The sequence below is a fragment of the Mirounga leonina genome, unplaced genomic scaffold (genome assembly GCF_011800145.1).
Source record: "Mirounga leonina isolate KUSES-001 unplaced genomic scaffold, KU_Mleo_1.0 Mir_165, whole genome shotgun sequence".
Classification (NCBI taxonomy): domain Eukaryota; kingdom Metazoa; phylum Chordata; class Mammalia; order Carnivora; family Phocidae; genus Mirounga; species Mirounga leonina.
Genome location: NW_023270415.1, coordinates 3,844,066 through 3,869,265, shown reverse-complemented (window position 1 = coordinate 3,869,265; position 25,200 = coordinate 3,844,066). Strand labels below are relative to the sequence as shown.

At 34.9% G+C, this 25,200-nt stretch overlaps 1 protein-coding gene across 1 annotated transcript in view; it reads right to left on the bottom strand.

The window, feature by feature from the left end:
- The window catches only part of SNTG1 (syntrophin gamma 1), a 956,725-nt gene that overhangs the window by 186,832 nt on the left and 744,693 nt on the right, over positions 1-25,200 (bottom strand). The window contains exon 12 of the mRNA XM_035011136.1: positions 17,285-17,414. Coding sequence (XP_034867027.1) covers positions 17,285-17,414 — 130 coding nt within the window. The remainder of the gene's footprint in view (positions 1-17,284; positions 17,415-25,200) is intronic.

Below are 25,200 nucleotides of genomic sequence, written 5' to 3'. Positions count from 1 at the left end.
CCTATTAGTCCAATAGAAGTAGGTAATCTCAGAATATGATTACTATCATGGGAAACTGTTCATGATTAAATCTTGATTGAACAAAGGATAATATCATCTACACAAGAGGATGGTAATTTTATTTTATATATGTAAACAGAAATACACATATTTTAATGTATATGTAATAATATGTTAATAAAAACACTAGCATTAAATATGTTATTATTGCAATAAATTTTCATGTTATACTCTTCTGCACTTTAATAAAAATCTAAAATTAAAAACAAATGAAAGGATATATTTTAAAATACATTTTTCTACCAACACTAATACTCCAAATGGCAAATGGAGGTTTCGATATTCTAGAAAACAATAGGCCCAAGAAATATAAAAGTCAAGTAATATAGATATATTCTTGCAGAAGGAGGATTTTGAATAGATTTTTTTAGGGGGAAGAATAATTAAATACCCAACATGAGAAGAATCTTCATGTTTTGGATGAAATGAAATAGAAAAGAAAGTTATTTTCTAGATCTTATAATTAATTACTAAAAATTTTACTTGCTGTGTATCATCTACATAGTTCTATAGATATTAAATAATGTTAGAAAAATGATGCATTCTATTTTATAAAACATTTTCACCATTTATTCTGTCTTCTTATTTTATTCTATTACATTAGGGATAGGGATTTTTTTTTTCTTGTAGGAATCTTTGGTATTGATGAAGTCTTACATTTAAAGAAATAAGTATTTTGAAGCTCTATTATATGCAAGAATATATTCCTATAGTATTAAAAGTTTAATTTAAATTCAGTAGCACTGAATTTAAAGACTTTCATTTCATTAAAGACTTTTCATTAGAACTTTGAATTTTAAGTTTGAGACAGCTTCAAAAAGCTAGAAGGACAAATATAAAGTCATTGAATGCTCATATTACAAATTTTTTCAGATGACTTTCTTATACTAAAGAAATGAAAATAATCATGGTAAATCAACCAATTAAACAACATCAAAAGTGAACATCTGATAAAATAAATATTATGAACTGTACTTTAAGGAGTAATATTCACTTTGACTAAATGCTGGGGAAAATGATAAGTATGTGTCTTCTTTTTCTTTAACAACATTTCAAAAATGTTAATGGAAACCCCTTAAAGGAAGCTTAATTATTGCAGTAGATCTGTTAAATTGAGATAAGCGTGATATACAACTGGTTGTAGTAAAGATTAGTTTGGAACTAACTGATTAAAAATAAAATTTGGTGTAATAGGACTGTCCATTTGTTTTAAATATCACTTTATTTTTTGAATCCCTTAATTTTGTATATTCATTTTAGCACCATCAATTGTATCTAGAAACTAAAGTAGTAATATCCCCTTGTGACTATCTCTTCAGACCAAAAAAGAAATACAATAGAATATTCAAATATTCCTTTAAAATTTTTTTTTCCTCCTACTTTTAATGTCTTTAATCCCACTCAAATGTTTGAAGATCAGTGAGGATCTTATATTAAAAACTTTTTTATCCAAGTTCTATTAATCTTTTATTTTTTTATACCTCATAAACAAGTAAATTTTGGTGGCTGAAGCTGTGTGTTCTCAGAACGGATGCTGCAGGACCCTGCTAACAAGGTATATTTTCCCATGGAAATCAATTTTGAAGATTTACCCAAGCAAATCATTCTTATGGAAGCAAGAAACAGTCCTCCAATTCCCTTAAAGATTTGTGGCCAATATTATTTAACAGATGTGTGAGGACTAAGAGAGATCTTTATTCTATAGATATAAATCCACCTCATGACTAGTGATATTAGTGTGTGGACACATAAGGCAATATATCCATTCTGCAGCTGCTGATAGAACTCTACCTTTACCATGTAGAGGGAAGAATCAAAAAATGATTTTTGCCTCAGGAGCCCACATTTCAACTCATATTTTTCATCCATTTTTTTTTTCAGGATATGGATTATAGAATGCCATTGCTACCTTGGTTACTCTCCATCCCTATGGATATAATTTTAAAAGTATGTCATGTTGTTTCTAAAAACATATCTATTAACAGTAAATCAATATTTCAGGATGATTTGGTATTATATGCAAATGAGTATTCTTAAACTTTATTTTTCCTAATACAAGAATTTTTCAATTCTACCTGTCATCATCTTTAAGATTAGCATATATATAAGCACTATAAATATACCACCACATCTATCTATATCTGTATCTATCTATATCAACATCTACATCATCTATCTAATCTTACTGTGAATTAAAAGCCTAAAAGCTGAAAACAGGTTGCAACCATTTATAAATCATATGTTTATTCATTTGGAGCTGACTTATTCATTCTTCCATGAATTCACTAAACCTCAGAAATGACTGTATGTCAGACATCAAGTGAATGCCAAGGATATAGAATTCTTACCCTCAAAAATCATCTGGTGTAGCTGGCAAAACAAACATGCAACAAATAATTCTAAGTTTTGAAATGAGTGTTAAAACAGGTCGTCTAAGATGCTATAAAAGTAAAAAAGAGGGAAAAACTGGCTGCAGGGTAGGTGTGCCTGCACAGTGTAGGAACCATGGGTTTCAGGAAGTGATGAAACATATTTTAATAAGTCAGTATTAATCATAGGTGAAGAAATCAGGTTTACCATGGCTAAGTTATTAGATAGGACTCTTGGTGAAGAAAATGCACAGTGTTTATACATAATAATTCAGACTCAATCCTCAGGAAATGTTTATAGCCACCTCTGCACCCTCTTCAGGTATCCTCAGCTTTTAAGCTCCATCATAGAATAAGGGGTCTTTTAAGATGTATTCAATTGAGCAACTGCAAACTCAAAATGATTTCTTGCATAATTTTCTAATGGCCCTTCATCTACCTACTTAGCACACTTCATTTACACCTTCTCTTCCATATTGCACTGCTACTAGGCAAGAATGTATCCTCCATGGAATGCTTAGTACCCTATAATGAACATTTAGAGGGAAAAGGTATTTCCTTAGTCTTGCTTCCCTAGAAATATAGCCTGAAGAAGTCACATAGGTTAAACCTTTATTAAGGGAGAATGTTCAATCCCAAGGAATCAAGAGTGAAAGGCAAAAGGAAGCAAGGCAGAACAGCCGAAGGCAAATATAAGGTGGTGAGTTGCCTGAGTCACTGAGCTAGCAATAGCTTCTCCATGAAACATTGTTGTTAAATCAAGTGTGATAAGTAGAGCTTTATGCAATTACTGCATTTCCAAATAGTTCATCTATTGGGGAAGGGCAAGGAATTTGTTAGCTAGCTCCTTTTTGCCCCTTGTCTCCCACTGGATAATGTATGACCCATGGGGATCAGTTTGCACATTCCCATTGAGTTGCCATTAGTGTGAGGGCTGCTGGTGAGCCCGGTGGGATTGGCTCCTGCCACTATGGGCATGATGAAGGCCATCTTGAAGTCCAGCCCTAGGCACTGCAGGTATCTAAAAGGGTGGGCGTGTTAAGCTGAGGCCCCCTGGGAAGTTCCAGTGGCTCTAAAACTGGAGAACATTAAGAACTGGGAATGCTCTGGCCAGAAATAAAGGCAAAAGAATGAGTCCACCTGGGCGAGGGGGACGGGATCATGCAGGCAGAACCAGCTGGATCAAGGGTGGCATATAAATTGTGTCCAGGAACACTGCTCCATTTTAGAATGATTGCATTATTCAGCTAATATCAAAGCAGATGTTTTGGGTTGTACAAATGAAAATTAGCTAATATTGTTCAATATCAAAAATTTAGGAACTTATTTAAGTTTTAGTTAGCAGTTTTCCAAGAAACAAAGTAGGTTATTTTACTCTAATTGTGTAAAAAGCAAAAATATGGTTGTCAAAAATATGCACACAGTGTAATGCCCAAACTTGCCCTTGGTTTTATTCTGATATAAATTACTGACTCTGCAGTTTGATTTCACTCTCTATAACCCATTTTTAGTTGACACCTGCATGTCTGACATTCATATTTTGGTGCATGAGGAAAAACAATGTAGAAAACAACAACACGCTAGCACTAAAAAGTACATCTAAGGACTCAGAAATGTCAGCAGCTATAAAAAGAAAGAAAAAGTCTACTTAAATGATACCCATGCTTGTAAGAACCACACTCTGCAACCTCTGATCACAGCCCTTAGTTCATTGTCGGTAAATCTTCTTTGTGCTCAGCTTTATTTTGTCATGACTTTCAATTCACCTACAAGCTTTGTCAAGCCTTTTCAATGTGGCAGACATAATAGTTTTTCCTTTAGCTTTTCAAACCAACATTTCTAGGGAAAAAATATTCTATGTTTTCAACCTTCAAGTGTTTGCCATCATTAGATGGAGATCTATTAGATTAGAGATGCAGGTCTCTATGAATTAAACATATGACTCCAGAACGAGTTTGTTTTCACTTCTGAAGATAAATGTGTAAAAGACAGAAGATGAGTGAAATACCTGCTGAGTCAACTCAGAGGACTGATTAAAGTGTGTGTGTGTGTGTGTGTATGTGAGAGAGAGAGAGAGAGAGAAATCCTGAAAGACTGTAATCATCTCACAAAAATCAGAGAAGGTATTGGTTATATACACATTTACTTTAGGATTAGTATGGTTTTAATATTAAATAATGTGGTAGATACTGTTAGTTATTTCTCTCAAAAGCTGTTCACAATCTTCTTTTCTCAATCATTTCCCACTGTAAACACCAAAAATGGTAGAGACTAGCCACCTTCACCTCCCTGCCCCCACCTCCATTAACAAACTTTTCTCTCAGCCTGATAAAAGGGGAGATGTGTAGATGGTGCTACTTATCCTTCTTTCCTTTCTTTCCTGTTCCAAAAACTAAAGTTATTTTTGGAACTATTGAAGCCCTTGTGTGACCATGAGGTACAAACCAGGTAAAGTCAACACTCTAATGGTAGTGGAGGGCAATAACGTGTATAGATAGGAGATGGGTTCTTGGTGGCTTCCCTGAACCACTGAAACAAAGCCAGTAAATGTCACCGACCAGAATTCTTGTCAGTTGGGAACAAAACCCAACTATTTACTCCATCAGTACTTAGGGTTTCTTTTATTTGTCATTGAAAGCATTCTTTTTTTTTTTAAATTTTTTTATTCTTATGTTAATCCCCATACATTACATCATTAGTTTTTGATATAGTGTTCCATGATTCATTGTTTGTGCATAACACCCAGTGCTCCATGCAGAATGTGCCCTCCTCAATACCCATCACCAGGCTAACCCATCCTCCCACACCCCTCCCCTCTAGAACCCTCAGTTTGTTTTTCAGAGTCCATCGTCTCTCATGGTTCGTCTACCCCTCCGATTTCCCCCGCTTCATTCTTCCCCTCCTGCTACCTTCTTCTTCTTTTTTTTTTCTTAATATATATTGCATTATTTGTTTCAGAGGTACAGATCTGAGATTCAACAGTCTTGCACAATCACAGTGCTTACCAGAGCACATACCCTCCCCAGTGTCTATTACCCAGTCACCCCCTCCCTCCCACCCCACCGCCCACTCCATCAACCCTCAGTTTGTTTCCTGCGATTAAGAATTCCTCATATCAGTGAGGTCATATGATACATGTCTTTCTCTGTTTGACTTATTTCGCTCAACATAATACCCTCCAGTTCCATCCACATCGTTGCAAATGGCAAGATCTCATTCCTTTTGATGGCTGCATAATATTCCATTGTATATATATACCACATCTTCTTTATCCATTCATCTGTCGATGGACATCTTGGCTCTTTCCACAGTTTGGCTATTGTGGACATTGCTGCTATAAACATCAGGGTGCATGTACCCCATTGAAAGCATTCTTAATTGATACAAACATCTGGGGAAGAGAATCTATTCTTTTTCACATGATACAATGTGAATTATATACTTTGAGATTCTCACATGTGCAATCATATATTCTTATTTAAGATCATACTAATTTTCAATAAATCTTTGGGAATAGAAACACATAATATCTATCTATCTATCTATCATCTATCTATCTATCTATCATCTATCTGTCTATCATCTACAAGCACATGCGTACACACACACACAAGTAATACTTTTCAAGTTATACATTTCATTCCAATAAAAGAAATGCATGCTGAGAAAAAAAAAATATATATATATATACACACATTTAAATACATATACATATAAAAGAATTTAGAAAAGAGGAGGAGATATCCAAAGAATACAAAAATACAGATTTGAAGAGGCACATGAACCTCAATCTTTATAGAAGCACTATCAACAATAGCTAAATTATGGAAAAAGCCCAAATGATTGGATAAATAAGATGTAGTATATATATACTATGGAATATTACTCAGCCAACAAAAATAATGAAATCTTGCCATTTGCAATGACATAGATAGAACTAGAGTGTATTATGCAAAGCGAAATAAGTCAGAGAAAGAAAAATACTATATGATCTCATTCATATGTGCAATTTAAGAAAGAAAACAGATGAACATAGGGGAAGGGAAGAAAAATTAAAATAAGAAAAACAGAGAGGAAGGCAAACCATAAGAGACTCTTAACTATAGGGAACAAACTGAGGGTTGAAGAAGGGGAGATTGGTGTGGGATGGACTAAATGGGTGATGGGTATTAAGGAAGGCACTTGTGATGAGCACTGGGTATTAATGCAAGTAATAAACCACTAAATTCTATTCCTGAAACCAATACTACAATTCCATATGTCAACTAACTTGAATTTAAATAAAATTTTGGAAGAAAAAAAGAAAAGAAGAGGGCATTCCTTTATGTTAGCACTTAACCTTGGAAATGTCAAATGAATCTATGTTCATCAATCAGGATTAGTTTAGTGGTGTAGTAGTAGAAAGTGATTGGGAAGATTGAGTTTATGAGACACTGGTTGAAAGAAAGCTATATATTTTATCTGCCTCCTCTGTTTCTTTTTAAACATGAGAGAACTTTGGTGTAGACCTTTGGCTTGCCTAAAATTGAAGCTGCTTAATGGGTGTAGTCACTACTAGACACTCATTTTAACTCATTATATCCAGTTTCATCAACATTCTGTTACCCAAACAACCATCTTTCAGAATCTCAAATGACTGTTCTACAAAACAAAGAGATGCAACCTCATATACAATAAGCAAACTGATCCTGTCATTGATGGCTTATGGATTAAATCATTTCATTTAGAATGCAACTGGAGAGAGGGAAAACTGCAAATGTCTCAGCATCACTTAAGGGTCACAATGTTTAACCCTCACATTGATTGAAACTTAACTTAGTGCCTCTTTATGAGGAGGAATATGAAGCCCAAGCCCTAGACCTCATAGGTAGAGAAACTAGGACTTCATGTCAAGGCTGATGATGCCAAAGCCCATGCTTTTTTTCTCATTAGAAAAATATCTCTGCAAAAGCATCCATTTAGGGGCACCTGGGTGGCTCAGTCATTAAGCGTCCGCCTTCGGCTCAGGTCATGGTCCCAGGGTCCTGGGATCGAGCCCTGCGTCGGGCTCCCTGCTCAGCCGGGAGCCTGCTTCTCCCTGTCTGTCTGTCACTCCCCCTACTTGTGCTCTCTCTCTTGCTCTCTGACAAATAAAAAAAATCCTTAAAAAAAAAAAGCGTCCATTTAGATTGCCTTTGACTGATCAAACCACAGAGTGTTTTGAAGTCAGACTTCTTCCTATTTTCAGGTCTAGCTATACAAATACTAATGGTTGATTAGTAAGTTCCTGACTCAGTAATGCAGCTAATAGTACCTTCATCTGTATTTGTTTTTATTACCATATCATATGTGTGCATGTGTGAATATTTTTGTAATTTAGTCAATTAATATTACAAATGTTCTGGAGTTACATGAAATCAACCTTAGAGATATTTGAAGAGTGGTCTTGGGGACTTTCCAAAATCCAGCCTCTTCTTAATGATTTCCATCTAGCCCTGGTATTCAGTGAGCTACGATTAATGATTTTGAAGTGTTCAGTTATTTTAGGAATGTATCTAGACCTGCCCTATTTGGCAAGGCTCTAGTTCAACAATATGGAGATGTATTTCCTGGAGAATTAAAACATTAAATAGTTTGGTGCAATGAGATAGGGTACACATTCTCTTATTTTATTAAACACACACATCAGATAAAACAACACTTCTATAATAATCATTATTTCATAAGAAAGTGGGCATTTAATGCCACAGATATAAGAAAAAATATATATCAAATTAATGATTTGTTCTTAAAAATGAGATTTATGAAAAACTCACTTATTTTGATCTAAACATTTTCATTTTCCCACCACCAATGACAATTTCCATATTAAATAAGATGCATTGTTGTGATTTAAGTCTATTAATTTTTTCTCTTGTATGAATAGATACTATTATCTCTGCATAAAATGTCTTTCCCCAAAATTCACCTATTTTATTCTTATTCATTATTTACATATCAACTTTAGGAAGTTATCCTTACATCTGTGTGTACATATAGATTTAACCTCTCATAACATTTTTTCATGCCATCTAAGAAAGCTGTAATTCCACATTTACTGGTGTGCTTATTTAATTAATGTCTCCTCCTCCACTGGACTATTTGTTCCAAAAAGAAAGACTATCCATTTTGCTCAAAATTACAGTATAAAGGGCACCTGGGTGGCTCAGTCGTTAAGCATCTGCCTTTGGCTCAGGTCATGATCCCAGGGTTCTGGAATCGAGCTCCGCCCGTGCTCCCTGCTAAGCAGGGAGTCTGCTTCTCCCTCTCCCACCCCCCCTGCTTGTGTTCCCTCTCTCACTGTGTCTCTCTCTGTCAAATAAATAATTAAATCTTTAAAAAAAAATTACAGTACCAATCCCTAGCAAATTAACACTATAGTCCCTCAAAAATATTTGATTAAATAAATGGATAAACAAATCAGGGAGCTGACAATTATCTCAAAAATACTTCAATATCTGGTGTTAATGTAATTACAAATAATGTAAGTAAATATACATATATTTGCATTATATATACACATTATGTGTATTCTTTAAAATAAACATTTTATTTTAAGACAGTTTTAGATTTATTGGCCATCAAATGTGGAATTTAAGAAACAAAAAAATAAATAAAGAAGAAAAACAGACTCTTAAATTCAGAGAACAAACTGGTGGTTGCCAGAGAGGAAGTAGGTGGAGGGATGGGGAAACAGTTAAAGGGGATTAAGAGGACACTTATCTTAATGAGAACTGAGTAATATATGGAATTGTTGAATTATTATATTGTATACCTGAAACTAATATAACACAGTGTGTTACTTATACTTTATTAAAATAGTTTTAGATTTATGGAAAAATTCCTAAGACAGTAATTCCCATATGCCACACACCGAGTTTCCCTTATTATTAGCACTGTATGCTTCATCACTATGGAACATTTGTTATAATTAATGAACCAATATTAATATATTATTATTAACTAATGTCCATGTTTTCTTAAGAGTTCCTTAGTTTTTATATAATATCCTTTTTCTATTCTAGAATCTCATTCAGGATACAATATTTTTTTTTCTTTTTTTTTATTATGTTATGTTAATTACCATACATTACATCATTAGTTTTTGATGTAGTGTTCCATGATTTATTGTTTGCATATAACACCCAGTGCTCCAGTCAGTACGTGCCCTCCTTAATACCCATCACCAGACTAACCCATCCTCCCACCACCCTCCCCTCTAGAACCCTCAGTCTGTTTCTCAGAGTCCATAATCTCTCATGTCTCCCCCTCAGATTTCCCCCCCTTCATTTTTCCCTTCTTACTATCTTTGTTATTTTTAACATATAATGTATTATCTGTTTCAGAGCTACAGGTCTGTGATTCATCAGTCTTACACAATTCACAGCGCTCCCCATAGCACATACCCTCCCCAATGTCTATCACCCAGCCACCCCATCCCTCCCACCCCCCACCACTCCAGCAACCCTCAGTTTGTTTCCTGAGATTAAGAATTCCTCGTATCAGGATAGCATGTTATATTTAGTCATCATTACCCTAAGGAGTTAGGCTACTCCTAGCTGTGACTGTTTCTCAGACTTTCCTTGTTTTTTATGACATCAGTTTTGAGGAGTAATGGTCAAGTATTTTGTAGATTCTTCATCAACTGGCATTTTTGATGCCTTTCTCATGACACAACAGAGGTTATAGATTTGTGGGAGAAAGACCGCAGAGGTAAAGTGCCATTTTTACTACATCATATCAAGGGTACAGACTATCAATGTGACTGTAACTGTTAAAGTCTACTTTGATTACTTGCTGTGGTTATACTTTTTATGTGTCTCCTTTATAAAGTTATACATCTTTCCCCTTTCCATTCTGTACTCTGAAAGTCACTATGCATATTAAGAAACAACATTAAAAAATAAAACATATTTTAATACTCCTGTATTTTTATTAATTTACTAATATCTACAACATTTTATTGAATTTCCATTGTACAACATTCTTCTAAAATGTGGGGTAAAATATTAACGTTATATTAATGTAAATATAATACTGCTCTTTAAAATTATACGTTATAGACTGTGGTAGTTAGCAGCTGCAGAAATATCTTATTTGAATCTCATTGTAACCTAGTAAGGAAGACAAGAACAATGACAGCTCATTCTTTGAAATGTTAAGAAACTAAGGAACAGAGCTTTTTCTTAAATGGTTTAGTATAGGTTGCTTGCATAACTTGGAATATTTTGTAATTGGTGCAACCAAAACAAAAACCAGGTTTTCTGACTCATAAGTGTACTTAAATATAAAGCACATACTTAAACTTTGAACTTTTTTCACTACTGCTAATGTAGTATATAATATTATTTAATGAGAAAACACAAACCCTGATTAATCATCATAATAAAATGTAATGTCATTTAATGTTTTCATATATAATTATATGTAAATGGATATTGCAAATTCAGTAAATACATGTCAAGATAATAATGAAGCTTTAAGATACTTGAGTTCATGTTAATGTCAGTAACAAAAACTTAAATACATAATTAATTCTCTACTTATTTGTAAAAGCTTCTACATCCAGGGACAGGGACCAGGATGGGAAAACCCAGGGAAAAAGGCATCAGTGATATTTCTATTGAAAAAAGAAAAAACAAAAAACAGCCTGTGACATACAATACTTACCCTTTTATATTAGAAGAGATGCCAAGTAAAAGAGAAATTTAAATTAGTGTGTGTCTTTCCCAAGGCAGAACTAGTACAAATGGATGAAAGCTACAGGAGAGCTTTATTCAGTATAAGGGAACATTTCCTGATACTGAGTTGTCAAATGTTCAGTTGCTGCATTGTGAAACAGTGGCTTTCTTGTCTTTGAAAGATTTCCAGTATAAAGTTGTCTGAAGGGACTTTTGCAGAAGATATTTCTTAATTGGGTGGGAGATGGGGCTTGACGACCTCCATGGTCCATTCTAATGACCATATTTACATTTCTAACATTTAAAAATGTTCATAAGAGAATTAACCTGCTGTGAAATACAGAGGTGTTCAAACGTATTTGCCTTGATTTATAATCAGATATATGAATTATAGTCTGTTTATTCCTGACCCTCTGGTCCACTGTATTTTTCTATTCTTGCCTCTTAGAAAGTCATTCAGAAGATTTGTTTCAAAAAAGAAAAAAAAAAAACCACACTTGTTTATCAGACACCTCTTAGGAGAGGTAAAGATTTATGAGGGACAGGGAAATATGTCCAGATAATAGGCAGCCTACAGGAATCATCTATGCTGGAGGGGCACAGCGCTGACAGGACCTCTTCTCCACAGCTATTCTAAATCAGATGATGCTTCCAAGGTTGTAAGAATTTAAAGAGTAGTATTTAATAAGTTAGAAGAATTTAATGAGAAATTCTCATTGCAGTGCTTACTATAGCTCAATTAATTTCCCCTTTCCCTCTTTTTCTTCCCCACTTTTGCAGTTATCTGTCCTTCAAACAACTACTGATTGACTGACTGGCTCATTCGTTCATTTCATATTTGTTCAGCATGGACTATGGTAAGGACCAAAAACGCAAGGACATAGGACAGTGGTGCTGCCCTGTTTGATCAGGATCAAGTCAGGTTGGACGCACTCGTTCCTTGGTCAGGCCACTGCTGCTGTTGTTCCCCAAATAAGACAGAACTCCCCACATCACACCTTCACAGGGACTCCCTCTGACATTAGTTCTGACCTCTGTCCAAGAGACTGGACCAGTCACACTTGCTCTTTCGGCACCAGCAGTTCTCACAGCCTTCAGATGATTTATCCTGCCTCATTTTCTGTAGTATTTGAAGGCTTTTAGCCAGGCCTGCCAAGGCACTGAGAAAAACAAACCCTCTTTCCAACTCCAAAGACATCTTCATTAGTGTGTTGCAACTCAACAATTATGATTATTTTTGTTGTAATATTACAATGAGCTGTTTTTAAAGGAGGTAGGGCCTCAAATGATACCATATTCTGCTTTGCACTTGGATTAATTAATAACATGCATATTAGGCTGTTTTTCAGATATATGCAAATGCATTTTGTGTCTATTCTGGAAGACTAAATGTGATAAAACTAGAGGTATGCTTTTCAGATTAAACCATGAGATTTAGATTAGATGAAAAAAATGCAGGGGATTTATCTAGATGCTGAATTAGTTTTCTATTGTTTCAATCACAAATTACCACAAGCTTAGTGGCTTGAAAACAAAATACTAATCTATTATCCTACAGTTTTATAGGTCAGAGGTCCTAAATGTGTCACACTGGCATAAAATCAACATGCTGGCAGGGATGTATTCTTTTCTAGAGGCTCTGGAGAAGCAATATCTCCTTGTCTTTGGCAGTTTCTACAGGCCTCTTAGCTTTCTTTAAGTTCTGGTCCCTTCCTGCATCTTTGGGGCCAGCAGCGTCAGACCTCCTCCTCACATTGCTATTTCCATAGTTCTTTCATTTTACTTCCTTCCACTTTTTTTTTTTTTTTTTTTAAGGTAGGCTTCACAGTCAGTGTGGAACCCGAGGTGGGGATTGAACTCATGACCCTGAGATCAAGACCTGAGCTGAGATCAAGAGTCAGATGCTCAACTGACTGAGCCACCCAGGTACCTCTTATCTTCTCTCACTTTTAAAGACACTAGGGATTACATTGGGCAATCCTGGATAATCCAGCCTAATCAATTTATTTGAAGGTTAGCTGATTAGAAAAATTAATTCCAACTACAACCTTAACTCTCTTTGCCATGTGAGATAATATTCTCACCGGTTCTAGAAATTATGGCATAGATATTTTGGGGATGCTATTAGTCTGCCCACCATAGATGCACAGAATAAAAATCTGAAATAAAACCAAGTTTAAGTGCTAGTTTAGAGTTATTGACTAAATCATATTTTCAAATTTCTTTTGTCACTCTTTGTAACTTATAGATTAAAAATTAGGATTTTTTAAAACAAATACATGGTTATTCTTTTTTTTTTTCTGGTAGGGCAGTTAACATTTAAAAGGTATATATAGGATAGATATGATAGTGATAATCTGAGAAGAACTATTTTGGCCTTAAGGAATTCCAGTGAGAGAAGCTGATTGGTTTTAACAGAAAAATAACTACAGTGTGCTCCACTCCTGGGGCATTGTTAGGGAGGTATCCCAGACTCACTTAGTGCTCAGTGAATGGTTTAATGGGAGATTTCCACCTGTGTGTGATGGGAAAATGTGCTAATGACTCTCTATGGGCTAAAATGAAGAATTGTATGAATCTGTCATTTTCCTCTTGTGATCACACAGCTCATTATATTTCTTTCCTCTTTGTCAGAAATATGTCTTAACTGTTTTATAGTTCTAGCTCTGGAATTGCACTTCTTTTTTTCTTTTCAATCTACTTTTTCAATCCCAAATAATAGGTATTTTTTATTCCATGTGACATCAGTATTTGCATTTCCTTCATTTACCTAGTGAATTAAATGTTTATTATTATGAAACAATCATCTCTATCTTTGGTAATATATTTGCCATGAAGTTCACCTTACCTGATATATCAACAAAGCTCCCACATCTATTTTTCATTATTGTTTGCACTGCATTCTTCTATACTTGTACTTTTGTTCTACTAATGTCTTGACTTTATACCTTCTCTGGTAAGAAATATATAAATGTTATTTTTGTTGATATTGTTGTTGTCCAGTCTGACAATCTTTATATGCAATTGGACAGTTTGGTCTATTTAACTCTATTGTAAATACTTAATATATTTGGACTTAAATCACCATCTTACTTTGTGCTTCCTACTTGTCCAACTTCTGCTCTTTTATTTTTATTTCTTTTATTTTCTTGTGGAGTTCTCTTTCTGTATTAACATTATTTTCTCACTTGTTCCTTGGTTAATTTTTAAGTTATACACTTTGCCTATTAAGTTAGGGTGTCCTCTAATAAGTAAAAAAAATATCTGTTTTTAACATATCAGGTTTTATTTACATTGACTTCTTTTGGGCATACATGATATTGCTTTGGGATACATTTTAATTCTGTTTATCTAAATACCTCAAGAAAAAAGTAATATTGTTTTATACAATGTTCATCTAAATTTATTCATAAGCTTATCATTTTCTTTAGTATTTATTCCTTCCCACATCTCCAAGCCTATATCTAGAATTTTTTCTTAAAAAAAAAAAAAAAAAAAAAAAACCTTCAGTATTTCTTTGATTCAACATTCTTTCTTATGAATTTTCTATATCTTTCTATTTGACTGAAAATGACTTAATTTTTTTTTAAGGATTTTATTTATTTATTTAACAGAGAGATAGAGAGCATAAATGGGCAGAGCAGCAGGCAGAGGGAGAGGGAGAAGCAGGCTCTCCGCCGAGCAGGGAGCCTGACATGGGGCTCGATCCCACGACCCTGGGATCATGACCTGAGCGGAAGGCAGCGACTTAACCGACTGAGCCACCCAGGCGCCCCTGAAAATGACTTAGTTTTACCTGGGTTCTTAAAGGATATTTCCAAAATATGTCAAGATAAGATAGCAATTATTTTCTTTTAGTACACTGCCTTTTTGCTTACATTTATTTCTATTAAAAGTAACTCCTGCTTCTGGCTTTAGACGAAAAGAAATAAGCCCACTGCAGCCCGTTTCTCGCACTGACCCTAACTAAATACACTGGGCAAAATATAAAAGGCGACTACATGAAAAATCTTTAAAGAAATTAACAACAAGGACACTGGGGAGAAAGTAAAAATTTAATAACAACTAATATGATTACAGTGGGTTTCCTGTTTTTGTTTTGTTTTGTTTTTGCTTCCTTTATTTCCCAGAGTTGACATGAGATGAAGACAAATTAGATCATGAACAGCAAAACTGTGAGAAAAGCTCATCTTTCTGACTAGAGGCCTGAGAAAGGGCCCCCTGGGAGTCGTGGGTTCTGGAGAGGACACTCATGACATTTTCTCTTTTAGGCTCACGACCCTGCTCCAAGGCCAGGCTGTCAAACAGCTGCTGTGAGCACCTAGAAATCCCAAGAGAAAACCCACCCTTTAGAATAAAGAACTAGGAAGAGGGGTCCCCATTATGGGAGGGATCCTTATTACTTCTCTCTCTCTCTTTTTTTTTTTTTTTTTTTTTAATGCTGTTTTGCCCTGAAGGAGGGTTTAGTCATGAAGCAATGTACAACAGTGCAGGAGGCTGTAGTTTGAGAGAAGCTCTGACTTTCTGGACAGATCAAGGACAGCTCTTCCCTGGGAGCCAGACAATGTGGGGAAAATCCTAGAGACAAGCAAGAGGGAGAAGAAGACACCCTAATTCCATGGATGAACTGAAAGAAATTCTAGGTTCATTCTTATGAAGTGCAGAATAAAGACTTTGAAAACTCAGCTGATATTAGATACACCACCTTGGGAAATAAATCAGAACATAATGTCTGAATCTAAGTTGTTGTTTGTCTGCCATATTAGTTTTTGCAGTACACCAAACAATGACTGCCCTCCCACCACTAAAAAAAGATATCCACATCAAATTCCTGGAACTTCAAAGATTTCCTTATTTGGAAAAAGGATCTTTGTAGATGTAATTAAATTAAGAATCTTGGGGCGAGATTATCCTGGATTATCTGAGTGGGCCCTAAATCCAATGATGAGTGTCTTTATAAGAGACACATAAAGGAGAACAGGCACACAGAGGAAGACATGATGTGACTGTGGAGGCAGAGATTATAGTGATGTGGCCCTGATCAAATAACCTTTAATGAACTATGTCAGTACTCAAGGAAGTGATGTTTTTAGTTTTGCATATTTTATTAGACTATACTTCTGCTAGAAGTAAGGGGGAGAAAGGATTCATTAGATTATGAAAGAATAGTGGTAATAAGAAGATAAAGATAATGAAGAGATCGGAATGGGGAAAGAAAGGTTGGAGTAGAAAAATAAGGAAAAAGTAGAGAAGCCATTCCTGGTATTATAGACATGGCTCTAAGAGGTGGGTTGCTGGTTCCCACAGAATGTCTTCTGACTATTCCTGTGCCAGCATCGTCCCAGGTGGGATCTTCAGTCTCCATGCCGACTCTTTCACCCTCCCCTCTTACCCCATCAAATGGTTGCAGCTGCAATTCTAAAATCACTAATGGAAGCTCAATAATGCTATCTCAAAATTCAGTACTGCTTTAGTTCAGGATACTTTTATACTTATATGTACATACATATACATAACTACATATAAGTATATGTACATATATCTACTTTTATACTTATATGTATATATATCTACATATATATCTACATATATGTGTACATATATCTACATTTATATGTACATATATCTATATGTACATATACCTACAATAAATATGTACATATTTATTTTCACTTATTTTCACTTATTTAACTTACATTGATGGTTTATCATGTTTGTGAATGAAAACTTAAATGTGGGGTGCCTGGGTGGCTCAGTTGGTTAAGCAACTGCCTTCGGCTCAGGTCATGATCCTGGAGTCCTGGGATCGAATCCCACATCAGGCTCCCTGTTCGGCTGGGAGTCTGCTTCTCCCTCTCCTGCTCCCCCCTTCTTGTGCTCTCTCTCTCTCTCTCTCTCATTCTCTCTCTCAAATAAATAAATAAAATAAAATAAAATAACTTAAATGTGTAAGTATTCTTGAACTGATACACTGGGATAAAACTCTCAAAATAAAGTGATTTTCTTTAAATAAGTATTCCAGAATAGCTTTCATGATGGATATAAATTCACTCTTAGGTAAACACCAAGTAGTTATTGTAAAGTTACATATATACTGCAGAAATTTACCACGGCTGAGAAACTCTATGGCCAGGTATTCCTTGAATCACTACTTACATTGTGCTTTGTGAGGTTTGAAATGTTAGTTGCTATTGCTTGTAGCCAGTCAATACAGTCTTCAGCAGAGAGGCACTGAATAATCCCACTGCAGACCCCGTCCACAGCAGTGACTTGAAAAGCATTTTGCCTGCAGACATGTCAGAACAAATCAGATCAAACATCATCTCATTTATCTATTTGCAAGTTGAAATAGTATCTGTTGAAAGATTTTCTTTTACACAATACAAATACAGCTTCAAATTCATATGTGCTTATTTCTCTTTATAAATATCTCTGTTTTTAAATGGAACACTAAGAATGAACCCAGACAACATATAATTTTGAATTACTAGAAAGTATCCTGAGATTCAGATAAATTTGGAGAAGATTTGAGTTGTAAAATATATATTATGTAAATGGAAGAATATCTAAGACATTTTAGAAGGCTTATTTACCCAGTTTACCATAAAAATATACATAGAAGTTTATTTATTACTTTGGCTGACATCATTTCCTCTTTACATTTCTCTTTTTTTTTCTTTTAAGATTTTATTTATTTGTCTGAAAGAGAGAGAGAGACAGAGAGCAACAGAGATAGCGAGAGAGAGCAGGAGCGGGGAGGAGAAGGAGAAGCAGGCTGACCGCCGAGCAGGGAGCCCTGTGGGCAGCTCAACCCGAGGACGCCAGGATCGTGACCTGAGCTGAAGGCAGTCGCTTAACTGACTGAGCCTCCCAGGCGCCCCTTTACATTTTTCAATGCATTTTGTGATTTACAATGGAAAGATCACCAAAAAAGACACACAAACATTAAACATCGTATAAAAAATTGCCTGACGTCATGAGCAGCAGCATTTTGTTAGCTGTAAACCATGTTCAACCTCAGTTCATTCCTCTTCTCAAAGATAGTTTGGACAAGAGGTTCATAGCTCCTCCTCAGATTCAAATTTTCTCTGAATTTCTGTTAATGTTGTGCATTTCAATAACAAACAAACTTTTCTTTAAAAGCCAATGGCCAATATAAATATCCTTATGGTCTTTTGTTGATTTTTTGGTCGTTGTTGTTGTTAGAGAAAATTAAATGATGCCATCCTAAATTGTTTACCAAAGTGCTATAGAATTCAAACTGGCTCCCTACAGCTTTAATGTTGTTGTTGTTTTTTTTTTTTTTTTTCTGTATCAAGTTCTTGCATATTTAGATATGAACTTAATGGACAAGAATTAATAAAATTTTCAAAATGAATGGAAGTTAGCCAAATTGCTTGGGCTTGAGAATTACTCTGTTGTGTAACATGATACACTTTGGAAATGCACACACTATATTTAAATATCAGCCAATTATGAAGAAATAGAAAAGTTCTGTAGTTCAACATTCAAAGGCTTTGTAAGTTATATAAGTTTATATCTTTTTCTCTTAATATCTTTTCTGTGTTCTGCATTTTGTAACTAGGTATATGTGGATAGTAGGCAGGATTTCGCTTCCCCAAAGAAAGAACACTCCACAGAGCACAGGTCTGGCTCAACTCCCTGCCTTCCTGTGACACTAGTCCATATCTCATAAGTGGACACATGCTAAAGCTTTTGCTTCTAAGGCACTCTGCATCTAAGTTATTGATATTTTTAGAGAAATCTGCTCTTATACCTTTCACCGAGTCCTTTCAACTGATAACAGGGAAGTGTTCACATATACTTTTTTTGTTTTCTCTTAAAAATACATGAAAAGACTTTAGAAAGTACAACTACTGTCTCTTTGAAGTAACATTCTTTTGAATTTGTGACGAGAAAAAAATATGCATTGCCTGAAAAGAATATTATAACTTCACGTGTCTTTCTTAGCTTTAATTTTGATATTCAGCAGTGAGGAAGACATTTAAAATATTCAGAGAGCTCAACCATCCATGGAAAATGAGAACTAATTTGAGTTAAGTAATACACATTTCTTTCCGCTCTCTGATGATTATAACCTTTGCTTCATGTACCATAAATTAAAGCATGTCCTGAATGTATTTGTCCTCTCTGCTTTAAATGAATCATGGCAGCTTCTGATATTTTTAGCTGATTAAAGTAAATACACTTAAATCAAATCTGCAATCTATGTGATCACATACATTACATAGTCCCTAGAACGAATAATTCTGAGGGACTAATCTTTTTTAAATCCAGGCTTATATGTTAACATATATCACTTTTTACATTCTGTTTCAACTCTCCAGGTTGATTTAATGGAAACCCTTTCATGAATATAAGTGAAATACTTGAACAGTTCCTTTGCTTCCATATGACTTCTTCCAAAATAGTCTGGTCATAAGGATTATAGTCTGGGTCATATGTCTTCCTCTGCTATTGAATAAATGAGAGTATTGGCAAATTAGTCCACTTAGTTGTGACACAATTTCCTCTATAGGAAAATGAGAATAATCTACTTGATTTAACAAGTATTTATGGAGTAACTGGTGAGATCCAGATAACTTTCACATATCACTGAAGCTCTATGAATAATTTTCTTGTGAATAATCCATTAATATGTAGTCTTGACTGCAATATTTGAGAATGTTTAGTGGACTTACTGCTTCATCAGGCACTTAGGAAGAACTATAGTGCTTTTGAAATCAATAGACTACATTATCCGTTTATTTGGTATTGGGAGACATTAAACTTTAACAGTATTTGTAGTAGTCTAGAGGATACCCAGACAGAATTATGATTCTTAATATACACACATGCATGCACACACACACTTGCTGAAAAAACAGTTACAATATTAGGATTAAATAACCTGAAGTTATTATCTGCTCAATATTTTTATATTTTTCTAAGGATTCTTGGCCATTGCTCTGGCAATGAAAAGTTGCTAAATTTCAGCGCAGGTTTATTTTTTTTTAATTCAAATTTATTCTTCCTTTGTGTGAGAAATATTCTGCAAACTATAAAAGTTCATACATAATTTTCAATATAATTTATGCATATGTAAAATTTTACATATATGTCTGATTAACACCGTTAATAATTCACATTTTGATTCATTGCTGATTTTATATCTCATGAAGGCATATATAGCAAGATGTTAAATTTGTGAGGAGTGAAAAGGAGAAAGCAGAGAGAGACAGCACTTCAAGCATGAGGAGCAAGAATTGCAGACACTAAAGTATAGCAGTTTGGAGTGCTGGATTGCCACATTCATGAGGGAAAGGGTAGAACATGAACATGGAAAAGCAGGCAGGCTTGGAGCAGAAGGGCTTTGTATGTCAGTCGAGGGGCTCAGAGACGAAAGGGAGCAACTGCAGGCCTTTATATAGAGGACTACCAATATTATAACTGGTAAACTATGAGAGGATATGGAACTGAAATAAATATGTGTTAGAGTGAAAATGAAACAATTATCTCAAGGGATTTATAAAGTTATTAGAAAAGATGTGAGTTAATAATACCATTTTTTAAATGGAATTGGAGGAAGAGAGTAGCGTCAAAATTACTTCAAGCTTTTGGTTCTCACTGGCTGAAGGGCTTCGATGGAGAAGAGAAGGGAAGGCATTTAGACAGGAGATTGTTAATCCAAAACCAAATATCAGGAGCATGTTGGGAGAAATATGGACTTTTTGGCTTGGACAATGTGCATGTGGGAAAGTGGCGAGTCATAAAGTGGGGAGATAAAGTAAAGCCTAATCATTAAGAGCTTTGCAAAGCATGTTACAACATTTCTACCTAATCTTGAAAGTCAGGGGGTGCCAATGGAAACATGCAAGCATTGGAATGAAAGGCTCATATTTGTATTTTAGAGAGATCTCTCTGTGGTGGTTAAGAAGATAGGAAAAAAATGATAATAAAACAAAGGGGGATGTAAGAGGGAATTGCAATACTCAAGATGGACAATGATAAGAGTCTGTTTCGAGAAAGTGGTTTTCTGTGTACTAGGAGAGAACATTGACTCAGGTGGAATTAAAAATAAGCCATCTACTTTATTTGGTTATTAAGTATTTGGGAACGTGATAAAGGAAAGGAAAAAAAATTAAAAGGCACTTAGGTTAGTGATTCCAGCAATTTACTCTATTTCTTGTTGAGTTCAATTCACATTCACCAAGTTCAAGATCATTTCTGCACTGGGCATCCTATCTTGGTTGACCGCCTCATTATAGCTTTCATTGATCAGGCTAAAAACTTAAACTTTTTGGTGAGGTACATGAGGAGCTCTTCTGAACTATTTTGTTACCCATTTTCCAAGGTTTAAATTTCCAGTTCATTTCATGATTTGAAACACAATAACTCATCATTCTCTAAGTAAGTCCTGTAATTTTATGCAACTATGTCTTTTCCCTCCCCAGTATTCCCTTTGTCTGAAAAGCTCTCCTATCCTACTCCATTTATTATCTGCAGTTATTGCAAATAACTTAATTTTATGTAACTTTCTGTCCTCTAATTTTTCTATGTGTAAAATAAATATAGCAACATTTATCCCTCATACCTAGCATTTTAAAGACTTTTTTAAAAAGCAGTTTTAGGAGGCGCCTGGGTGGCTCAGTTGGTTAAGCGACTGCCTTCGGCTCAGGTCATGATCCTGGAGTCCCGGGATCGAGTCCCACATCGGGCTCCCTGCTCAGCAGGGGGTCTGCTTCTCCCTCTGCCCTCTTCCCTCTCGTGCTCTCTGTCTCTCATTCTCTCTCTCTCTCAAATAAATAAATAAAATCTTTAAAAAAAAAGCAGTTTTAGGTTCACAGAAAAATTGAGGAGAAAGTACAGAGATTTCCAAAATACTCCTTGCCTCCACACATGTATAGCCTCCCCTATTATCAATGTTCCCCAACTACAGTGGTACATTTGTTACAATTGATGAACCTACACTGACACATCATTAGTACCCAAAGTCCATAGTTTACATTAGGCTTCACTCTTAGTGTTCCATATTCTGTGGGTTTGAACAAATGTATGATGGCATGCATCCATCATTATAATATCATACAGAGTATTTTATTTCCCTAAATATCCTCTCTGCTCAGTGAATGAGAATTCTTAGCTCCCCATATCCTTCTAGGTATTCAGTGTTATCACTGTCCTGGGTTTTGGTCACTTTAATAGGTATGCTGGTATCCCACTGTTGTTTTAATTTGCCCTTCCCTGGTAATATATGATGTGGGGCATCTTTCCATACATTTATTTGCCATCTGCATATTATCTTTGGTAAGGTGTCTGTTAAGGTTTCTGACCTATTTATTTATTTATTTTGGTTGGGTTGTTTGATTTCTTATTGTTGAGTTTTAAGAGCTTCATCTTTCTTTCTTTCTTCCTTTTTTTGGGGGGTGGGGGGAGGCATAACAGTCCTTTATCAGATGTCTTTTGCAAATATTTTCTTCTAGTCCATAGCTTATCTTCTCATTCTACTGACATTATCTTTTGTAGAACATAAATTATTAATTTTAATGGAGTCTAGCTTATCACTTCGTTCTTTCATAGATCGTGCTTTCAGGGTTGTGTCTAAAAATCATCACCACACCCAAGTTTATTCAGGTTCTTGTCTATGTTATCTTCTTGAAGTTTTATAATTTTGTGTTTTACATTTAGGTCTCTGATCTATTTGGGGTTAACTTTGAGGAAAGGTATAAGGTCTGTGTCTGGATTCATTATTTTGCATATGGATGTCCAGTTGTTTCAGCACCATTTGTTGAAAAGAGTCTTTTCTCTGTTGTATTGTCTTGGCTTCTTTGTCAACATCAGCTGACTGTATTTATGGGAGTCTATTTCTGGGCTCTCTATTCTGTTCCACTGATCTATTTGTCTATTATTTTGCAGTACTACACTGTCTTGATTATTGCAGCTTTTGCTAAGTCTTAAAGTCAGGTAGTGTCAGTCCTCTAACTATTCTTGTTCTTGAATATTGTGTTGGCTATTCTGGGTCTTCTGACTCTTCCAAAAAAATCACAAAATAACTTGCTAGGATTTTGATTTGGACTGCATTGAATCTAAAGATCAAGTTAGGAACACTGCATTTTGACAATATCAAGATTTCCTATACATGAACATGGACTGTCTCTCCATTTATTTAATTTTCCTTTGATTTTGTTCACCAGAGTTTTGTAGTTTTCTTCGTATAGATAAACATTTCATTTATCTGGGTGTTAATATAAATGGTATTGTAATTTTCATATCAAATTCTCCTTCTCATTGCTAGTATATAGGAAAGTGATTAACTTTTGCATATTAATCTTGTATCTTGCATACATACTATCAACACTTATTAATTACAAGAATTTTTTTGTCAATTCTTTCTGATTTTCTACATTCGTTATCATGCCATCTGTAATCAAAGTAAGTTTTATTTCTTCCTTCCTAATTTGTATGTCTTTTATTTTCTTTCCATTATTTTAGAAATCCATTGCTTTTGGTAACTTGAGATTGGATTGTCATTCAAGACAGTTCCACTGTCAAACTTAAATTCTGACATTTCTGTTCTTTGACTATAATCTTTTCCTTTCCATTACCACTTAATATCTTATTCTTCTTCATCTTTTTTAACCCTTCTAATAGTCTTTGTCCATAAATTTATTCAGCATATATTTGCATTCCTCCATAGACTGAGTTCCCAGTTCATCCATATCAATTAAGTGTTTTTTTCCTGTCCTAGAATTTCCTGCCATTTTGACTTCCAGCTATTTCTACCTTATGAATTCCCAGCAGTTAATAACTTTAATTGAATTAAATTTATAGCTTTTTCTTCCTGATGTGTCAGAATTCCCCGGGAAAAAAAGTAATACTTTGTGCAAAACAGTCCCAATACAATTGGTATCTGGGAATCAGGATCCTAGTACCTGTGATCTAATTTGCCATCTTTCTACCCTCACTGCAGTCAGCATTATATATATTGCAGGTTCTTTTGCTTACCTAACAGTCATCGTATTTATCTCACACAACTGGATAATCCTGTTCCTTGTAAAAACTATTCCATAGCTTGTCTTTCTTCAATTCTTGAATCCTGCCTATCTCTATGTCATTCTGAAAAGATAGCCTTGAGTTCCAACTCTTGAATATCTGGTGTCTTTACCCTATTTTTTTGTTAAAATTTTATGGGTTTAAAAACATTTTTATGGGTTTTAGAAATATGTATCTTTTTATTTTATCAATCAGAAATCTTTTACCTAAGCCCAAAACTTACTGAAATATGCTCTTTTAAAGTTTATTCCTTATTTGTTTTTTCAATTTTCCAGATATACTCATATTCGCAGGGACTCTATCCTTCTCTGGCTACAGAAAATGTTAAAATGTAATTGTTAGGCTTGTATTATTGAACTATCAATAATTATGTCATAAACTTGAGAAATAAAATAAATAGGGAATATCTGACAAGATAATTTTTCTCTAGGTTGAAAAAACTAAGCAAAGTTGGTCTAGAATTGCCCAAAGGAAATTTGAGCTTTTCCAGAGAGAGAATTGTGTATCTTAAAGGAGTTATGCCACTTTCTCCCTTAACGCCACAGTACCAATGTATAGGAACAGATGTTAGATGGGGTTATGGAGAAGATATGATTACCATTTGATCCTCAAGCTAGACTCAGGCTATTGGAGGCTCCTCACCACCTGCCCTGTCCTTAGAATGTATGTTCTGCCTACCATTTCTACAGTGGGAGCTATTCCAAGGACATTGCCTTGAGAGAATAAGGTGTTGTTGAAACCATCTGGATGGTATACATCACTGAACCCAATTAAGGCTTCTATATCAACTTAAAGATTCTGTTCGGTGAGTGCAGAGATCTACTCATTTTGCAGTCACCCAAGACAAACTACATAAGTAAGTTCCTTTGCTTATTAAACCTGTCACCTACTAATCTGGAGTGTTCTGCCTCTTTCTTAGGTCTTTCCTTGCCCTTACATGAGTAAGGGGGCCAGTTTGCAAACCAACAGGTGAAGAGGTGGAGTATATATGAAGATTGTACTATGCAAAGGGACACTTG